Source organism: Galeopterus variegatus, unplaced genomic scaffold (assembly GCF_000696425.1).
Source record: "Galeopterus variegatus unplaced genomic scaffold, G_variegatus-3.0.2 Scaffold9913, whole genome shotgun sequence".
NCBI classification, from domain to species: domain Eukaryota; kingdom Metazoa; phylum Chordata; class Mammalia; order Dermoptera; family Cynocephalidae; genus Galeopterus; species Galeopterus variegatus.
The window spans coordinates 7,346-15,904 of NW_007736024.1; the positions used below are offsets into that span (position 1 = coordinate 7,346).

An 8,559-nucleotide genomic window follows, 5' to 3' on the forward strand; every position below is an offset into this window, starting at 1 on the left:
TGTCAGTGCTCCTGGATTTCCTGCTCTTCTCTAGCTTCCTCTCTCCCATCCTCCCAAGTCCAGTTTCTCAGCCCTTCTCTCATTTGGACTCTTCTCATTCCATCTCTCCAAGCCTTCCAAAGGTCTTTGTTTCTCTTGTTTGTTAAATTAAATTATTAATTTTTATACAAGCAATCCAATTTCCAGGTATTTTCTTAAGACAAGAGGACTCTAGGCAAGAATTCTAACAGACCCGAAACTCCTGGCAACACCATCTAAGCACCTCTCCCACTTAGGTCCTTCCAAGCATGCTCCAAAAAGAATGCTGGAAGAAAGAGTGAAAAAAGGTGGGTTCTGGGGACCAGCTCAGCAAGACTCAGTCCAGAAGGGACCAGAGCCTGGGATGGGCGGCCTGCATGAGTGACAGGAGGGAGAATCTGGGCTGAGCTGTCCCTCCCCCCACTACTTACCATCTTGAATGTGTCAGTGCTGTTATAGGTCCACCAGAAGCTGAGGTCATGGAAGCCAATGCAGCTGGAGAAGGTGCAGGGCAGCAGAATCTCCGTGCCGTTGACAGCATAGATGGTGGTGGCTTTTCCCACAGACACCTCCAGGGACAGGGACAAGGGCAGCAGGAAAAGACCTGTGTAAGGGGCACCACCTCCCTTAATAAAACCCCACAGGATCCTCCAGGCTGAAGCTTTGGAAGGGGATGCTCGGGCAGGGAGAAACGTCTTGGCCAGGCAGGGAGGTCTCTGTCACCCTCAGTGTCAACTTCAAGAGGATGGTTCTTTTTCCTTCAATTGACACCGCCTGGCCCACCCGCCATAATTCTCCATTTTTCCCCTTCGCCTGGGCGGGATTGAATTCTGGGCCGGTTAGTAGCCCCTGTGGCACTCCCGATGACCACCAGGGGTCACCCCAACGCAAGAAAACGAGGCCCAGGCCACTGCGCGAATCCGCGCCCCGCTGCGCCCCCTCTCCTGGAGACCGAGTCCCTGCAAGTGCTCTCTCTGCGCCCACCCTGGAAGTGCGGGTTCCCTTCTATTTGCGTGGGAATTTCCTCCAGAACGACGCGCGCCTCCTCGTTACGTTTTAGGGGTTGGGGTCGGGGGTGGCGAGCGGGGTCCCGTAAAGTGAAGTACAGAAAAGCAGCAGCCACAGCCCCCGGCCACTGTCCAACGGCCTCTCACCACGGAGCCCTGGAGGCTCCTGCCCGGTCCCGAAGGGCGGAGAGGCATAGGGACACCTTCGGGTTGGGCCTTGCTTGGCCATCTGAGTCCAACGCCCTCCGGCCACTGAAAGGGATCCTGAGAATGGAAGGGAAGGCAGACCAGGCCGAGCTGGAAGGGGGTGAGGGATGAGGCACAGCGAGGGCAGAGCGAGTAAAGCAACGATGGGAGAGAGGAAGAGGGTAAGTGGGCCGAAGACACCCTGGGAGGTTGTTCGCAACGAACCCGAACGCACGCATGCGGAGCTGGGGCGAGGAGGGCACTGGACTCTCTGTCCCCTCCGATCTCAAGTCCCGAGCGCCCCCCTTTCCCAAGCCCTTGTAAGGGGACCTGGCCCTCCTCCTGTCCTGCAGCTTCCTCCAGGAAACCCCGTGGCCTCAAGGTCGTTGGGGGCGAGCACCCAGGATTGGATGCCTACCTCTCCTTGCCCCTAGTGGAAATGGGCACCTTCTCCCATCCTAGCTCTTAGGGAAGGCCTCTGTTGTCTAACTTAATTCCCTCGTGCTGCATCATAAGCCAGTTTCCTCTTGTTTTCCCCAAGCGAGACAATAGATGCATGGTGTGGACAGAGCAATGCTTTTTAAGTGACAGAGAAGGAGATCTGAAGAGAGCTGGCAGCCCTGCTCCCTCAGCTTCTTCATGTCCCCTTAGCTTGTGACATAGTGGAGGGCTCACACCCCCCAGCTCAAAAATCACACCCTGTTGTCCAGTAACCCAATCATGAGACCTGCCACTGTTGATAATAGCAGTAATAGCTGACACTTATTGAGCATTTAACATGTGCCAGGCACATTTTATCTTCATAACTACCCTACAAGTGACCTACTGTTACGGCTCCATATTATAGATGAGACAACTGAGTCCAGAGAGGTAACTTGCCTAAAGTCAACAAGAAAGACATTTCTATCCAGCAACCCATGGTCCTAAAGCAAAAAAAAAAAAAAAATTCCTCTAAAATAGCCAAATCTGCCTACCAGGAGTCCAGTTAGTGCTGGGAAGTTGTTTCAATTAGCTCTCATTGTTTGGTCAGCTCCTATGTGCCAGAATTGTTCTAGAGCAGTGGTTCCCTCTAAAATAGCCAAATCTGCCTACCAGGAGTCCAGTTAGTGCTGGGAAGTTATTTCAATTAGCTCTCATTGTTTGGTCAGCTCCTATGTGCCAGAATTGTTCTAGAGCAGTGGTTTCAAAGTTGAGAGAGCATACAAAACACCTGCAAGGCAGTTACAGCTAGCTTGCCCAGCCCCTGGAGTTTCTGATTCAGTATGTCTCAGTGCAGCCTAATAATTTACATTTCTGAAAAGTTCCCTGGGAATGCTGTGAGCAGGACCGCACTTTGAGAACTACCTTGCTAGAGGATTTATGCATATGAACTCCAACTTTTATTAGAATGTTGAAAGGTAGGTATAATGTTTCTCATTTTATACATGATGAAATTGAGGCTCAGAGAAGTTAGAATGATTTGCCCAAGGCCACATAGCAAATGGCGAATCTGGGACTGAGCACTTGTTAGAAGATAAGATAGGCATTTTAGACACACTGTCTCATTTAACCTTCATGACAATCCTATAAGGTAGTTATTATTTGTGTTCCCAATAACAAATGAAGAAACAGGCTCAAAGAGATTATCTTGCTCAAGGCTATGCACTCGAAGAGTGGAATCAACAGCATTCAGAGCTATGTCTGCTTTTCACCACGCTGTGACCATGCCTCTCCAAGAGAACAATGCTGTCAGGGTTTAGAGCTCCTTAGAGCTCCTGGTTTTCCTCTTACCTCTGCTGTCCCCCGCCCCCACCTCCCCCAGAAGTCTAGGGACAGGAGCCAGGCACAGGATTGTACCCTTGGATGGGCTTCTGGTGGGAGACCACAGTTCTGCATATACCCCCCACACTCCCCACGAGCTAAGCAGCAGGGTGCAGAGTGGTAGACAGGGAAGTTCCCAGGAGAAGGCAGCTTCCTGATAGCCACAGGCCTCCCTCAGGGCTTCAAGGAGCATGGCCATTCCTACTCCAGTGCTCATTGGTACCCCAGTCCAGAAACCGGGGCCCTGGAGAAGATGGAGGAACTCAAATCAGGGGCCAAACTCCCCTTCCCAACCCCATCCAGAATGAGATATTCAAGAGCACAAAAGATGCACATCAAAAGAGAAAATTTTTGGTGGCTTTAAATAAAAGCAAAAAAGAACAAAAGAAGGATCCAGAACAGAGGAGAACACTATTTCTTTAAGGTGTGCTCAGGACACAGTGCACATTTCTGCCTGCTTTGTGTGTGCCTATGTGGATGACTTAACTCTAATACACTTGGGACTCTCAGTGAAACGTTGCCGTTTCCTCAGTAGCCTGGAGAGGACAAAGGAAAACAACAGAAATGGTTTCCACAGAGTCCAGAGTCCTGCGCGGGTTAAGGCATCAGAGAGGGTGGGCTTCTCCACAGCCAGGCTCCCCCAGTGGGTGTCATGAGGTCCTGCCAGCTATGTCTGGGAGGCTCAGGCACAGGAGAGCCCAGGGTCCTGCCTCAACTGTGAGGCTGTGCTGGGGGAGCAGACGAGGTAGCCAGAGGCAGGTGTTGGTCCACCAGAGGCCCCCCGGAGGGCTGCTTCAGCAGATGACCAAGCAGGAGAAGGCTGGTCACAGGTGCAAGGCAGGCCCCACTCTCCCTGCTGACCTTGACATCCGGTGTGTACATCCCAAACCAGGGCAGGGATGGCTGTCCGTCCTACCTCCAGAGCTTGGTGTGAAGCCAAAACATGAGGTTATAAAACACAAGAAGGGCTTCAGTGACTGAGCACCCTACATGTAGAGGAGGATGGTGCTTGAAAGGGGGGATGGGGACAGGGCTGTCCCCACCACAGGATTGGATGTAGCCAGGGCACCCCTTGCTTTCCTTAAAGACTAACCAAGAATGTCTCCAGGCCATTTGCACATTGATTTATACTTTCACCCTGCATCATATCTTGGATTATTTCCATGTGGCTATTTCCCTGGAGTAAAGAAGGACTTTCTTTGTCCTATTTAGAATGTCAAGGTATAAGCGTATGTGGGTGATGGGACCTCTTTCTGGCACTGCAGGATTAATGAACAAGTCTCCTAGTCATGAGCCTATGGAATTCTGTCCTAGACCCCAAAGTTTTGCCTTTCCTCACTGAAAGGTCCTAATCATTTGGCCATTCTCAGAAACCATTTTCTTTGCCGCTCTCTGAAGTCCTCAACCTCTTCCCATCCTCATCTGTGTGCCGGGGTTTTGTCTGAGGATTAATTCGGGATTCCCAAGTTTTGCTAAAGTCAAAAAGTATTCAGCACACCCAAATGTTATTAAATATTTACACCAGCAGGAATCTTATAGCAGCCACCACATACTTCAAGGCAAATGCCAAGGCAGGAAACCTGCTACCTTTCCCCACATCCAGGGATCAGACACACCTGCCCCAGGGTCAGGGGAGGACAGAGAGACAGGATGGTACCCACTCTAAGTTTAGCTCTGAGGGCCCGCCTGGCATGGCAGGCGGAAACACGGCTGACTTTAATAGCGAGGCTGAGACACTTGGCCCTGGGGGAGTCAGAGAGGCTCACACTTAGAGCTAAGAGGCAGAAAGTGGGCCAAGGCCAGCAGGACAGGAACCCTCCTGGGGTGGAGGCCTTGGGGGCTGTGGGAGGCAGGGCTGGGCCAGGCAGGGCCCCTGGGCCAAAGGAAAGATTTTAGCTTCCTCTCCCTAGGCAACCACCTCCTTCCTGCCCACCCCCAGGAGCTTTGCTGGGATAGAAGCATGCCTCTGAGATTGCAGCGGATGCTCAACAAAACCAGCTTTGCAAACAAGACCAAGTAATGTGCCTGCCCCCCTCCTCTTATAGGCGAAAGAGGCACAGCCCACCTATGGCCCATACAGAAATCCCTACACTCCCTCAAAGACAGCAAAAGGGCAAGGTGGTTTGCTGTGCCCAGAGTCTACCTATCATGCTGATCCCACCAGGAGGTGACCAGTCATAAAGGCTTTGGGACCTCAGCCTTCTGTCTTGGGTTCCCCTACAGGCCTGCACCTCCAGCTGATTCAGAAAGAGAACTACCTATCATTTCCAGGTTCAAAGCGGGGTTTCCCTCCACTTCTCCCCTTTCTTCTCCTTTTTCCCATGAACTCTTTGCTTACTCTTTCCTTTTTCTTCTTCTGAGTGGGACCGAGCACCCTCTCCTTAATTGTGTTTTCATTAAACAAGCCCTTAATAAATACATACCACGGGAAAGAGGGTTGTGCAACACAGCATCCTCACAGTGATAATTAAACACAGATCACAGCAATTAAGCAAATCAAGGAACAAGGAAGGGGAGGGCAGGACAGATACATTACCAGTTACATGCTCAGGAAGAGACTGGGACCCAAAAAACCTAAATTGCAATAATACAGCCTTGGAAACTGCTTCTCTGTTTAAGAAAAGGTATCAAAAATCACTTTAGTCTCAGTTTGTGACACAGAGTTTGATAAGGGGAGAAGGGAAGAGGACTCCTGGGAGTTTACTGCTCCGCACTCAGTCTGCACAGCTGTGAAACAGCAGCTCCGGACCCGCAAGCCCGTGTCCCACAGCCTCACTCGTTCTTCAGCCCTAAGCACAATCCCTATTGACCGTCCCCTTCACTAGACTTCCATTAACTGGGAGGCAGCGTGGTGTAACAGAGCCCAGAAGACCTGGATTCTGTCTCACTTGACCATCAATTACAAGCACCCTTGGGCAAGTCACCGTCCCTCTCTGGGCCATGACTTCCTCCTCCTTAGGAGAGCTCTGTGCTGTGGCTTCCAAGACCCCTGCCATCTCTGGTGCTCTCACAGAACATCTCCAGTTGGCTGTCCAGTCATCTCCACATTTCCCCCACTAGACTGAGAACAAGGATGTCATCTATGTCCCAAGCTCAGAGAAATGCTCCTGTGAGGGCTCAGTCAGCGGCTACCTGGGCAAGGGTTAAGGAGGGACCCTGGTAGTAATCCCTCTGCAGACCAGAGGAGCAGGGGGCAAAACAGATAGGGCCAGTTCTGGGGCCTGCTAGTCTCCCACTTATAAGTCATTCTGTTCTCTCCTGGGCTCCCAAAGGGTGGCTTAGGGATTCATATAAATCTGCTCCAGTGGGTCCCCACCCCTACCTGTTCTATCCAGCCAAACAATTTTTGGCGGGGAGGCTCCACCTGGAGAAATGTACCGAGACTCAGCCCACAACCACCTCCCCCAACACACACACATACACATGATTTTCAGGGCCTTCTCGGTTGCCCACAGAAATCTGGTTCTATGAATATTCTGACAGCCCAGGTACTGGCATCCCATCATCAAACTGGACAGTCCAGGTACTGGCATCCCATCATCGAACTGGACAGTGGGAGGAAGGGAAGACAGAGATGTAAAGAGGGGTAGTCTAATGACTGCATGAGTTTGAATTCCTCAGTGATCCCTTACCTCGGCTGGCCACAGTGGGGACCTGGGCTGATCTGAGAAGGAATGACAGTGAATTCATATGGAGTCCCAGGTACTGGCATCCCATCATCAAACTGGACAGTGGGAGGAAGGGAAGACAGAGATGTAAAGAGGGGTAGTCTAATGACTGCATGAGTTTGAATTCCTCAGTGATCCCTTACCTTGGCTGGCCACAGTGGGGACCTGGGCTGATCTGAGAAGGAATGACAGTGAATTCATATGGAGTAGCTCTGTGCCCACCCCATGAAGAGGATCTTTAGGCCTCACTGAGGCCCACTTCATTAGGGTCACTGTGAAGCCAGCATGACATCTGTGCCAGTGGTACAGGAGAAAATATCAGTGAGTTCTGTCTAGCTGAAGGGATGTAAATAAACCAGTAGCTCTTGAGTGAGAGAAATACTCGATATCCTCCAACCCCCAGTTACCAATGGGACAGGCTGCATACAGTTCACATTTGCAGAAATAGCAGTGGTTCCCCTAATAGGCTTCTGTCTCCCTGTTTTCAGCACAAAACCTATACCATGTGTCTAACCCAACAGGGAGAGCTGCCAGAAGTCACATCTGACAAATATAAACAGGAAGAGGTGCAGGTGCCAGAGACAGAGTCGGCTTACATTGAAGTCCGGCTATGATTTATGAGGAGATTACATTCCGGACTAATAAATATCATTCCCTAATCTCTTAGAGTTTGACACTCATGTGCATATTAATAGATATTAATAATACTCTGTTCCTTTTGTATCCTCTGGACATGTCTCCTCAGTCATCATATTCACCCCAAAACTGAAGAGCCAGGAACAGACTAAACAGGTCCTCCCTATGTAAGCTCTTTGTAGGAAGAGACAAGATCCTTCCTAAAAGGCGGCTTCTGAATGTCCCTCCAAGCCCCTCCATCCCCTGCCAGTAACTAGTGTGGAGCTGCAGGGAAGGCAGTGGGCACTGGAGGAGAGAGAGAGCAGAGGAGCTAAGCAGAAAAAGGGCCAGAGAGGAAAGGGCGCCCCCCCCCCCATTGGTGCATGCCCAATGCCTGGGAAACACGCAAACAGCTCTGGGCAGGGGAGGAAACCACCATCCCAACAATCACACGTGCAACCCACCTGGCATCCCCTACACCCAAGGCACAGACCCCCTACCCCAGCGCGCCTGAACCTCTGAATTCGGGAAACCTGCCCTGCAGCTCCAAAACCCAGCTCCAAAAACCTGGACCTGAAGGTGCCAGAGATGGGGGGAAAAAAACTAATGGAGACGCTGGCGGGTTGAAAGGATGGGGGACATGCATGGTCCCAGGAAGCACACAGCCTCTGAGCCAGGCGTCCGGCGGGAAGCCGGTTGCCACGGTGCTAATTCCGTGTCGTACTCCAAAACCCACCCCGTCCAAGGCACCCCTCTTCTCAAGTGTCCCTTCCTCTGGTGTACAGGGGTGGGGGGAAGGGGGAAGAGAAGAGACCAAGCTGGGGCTGCCTTACCCAAGAGGCCCGTGCCCAGCCATCTCGCCAGGGCTTTGCCTCGGTCCCGAGCCCCGGGCATCGTCCCGTTCTCTCCGCAGCGCACCGGGGGCGCGGGGATGGGACACTGGGCACAGCCGCGCTCTCCGCCCGCAGTCGGCAGTCGGCCCCGAAGCTGCCGGGGAGCTCTGCGCCGCCGGTCGGGGCTCGGGAAAGTTAGAGCGGAGAGAGCGTGAGGTGGGGGGAGGGAGGGACAGGCGGGGGAGGCGCGCTCGTCCGCCGCCGGGAGCCGACTGCTGGAGCCGCGGCTGGAGGCGAGCGGGAGGAGCCGGCGCAGGAGGGGGAGGACGGCCGAGCGAGGCTGCGCCTCGGCTCTGGAAGCGCTCCAGCTGCAGGAGGGGCGGTGGCCGCCGAGGAGCCCAGGGCGCCCCTGCCCGGCGTGCCCCGCCTGCT

General features: G+C 52.7%; 1 protein-coding gene across 1 annotated transcript in view; it reads right to left on the reverse strand.

The window, feature by feature from the left end:
* SCN4B (sodium channel, voltage-gated, type IV, beta subunit) overlaps positions 1 to 8,337 on the reverse strand; it is a 13,273-nt gene extending 4,936 nt beyond the window's left edge. The window contains exons 1-2 of the mRNA XM_008593959.1: positions 8,128 to 8,337; positions 450 to 622 (exon numbers count right to left, since the gene is read on the reverse strand). Coding sequence (XP_008592181.1) covers positions 450 to 622; positions 8,128 to 8,188 — 234 coding nt within the window. The 5' untranslated portion in view covers positions 8,189 to 8,337. The remainder of the gene's footprint in view (positions 1 to 449; positions 623 to 8,127) is intronic.
* Positions 8,338 to 8,559: the final 222 nt, after the last annotated feature.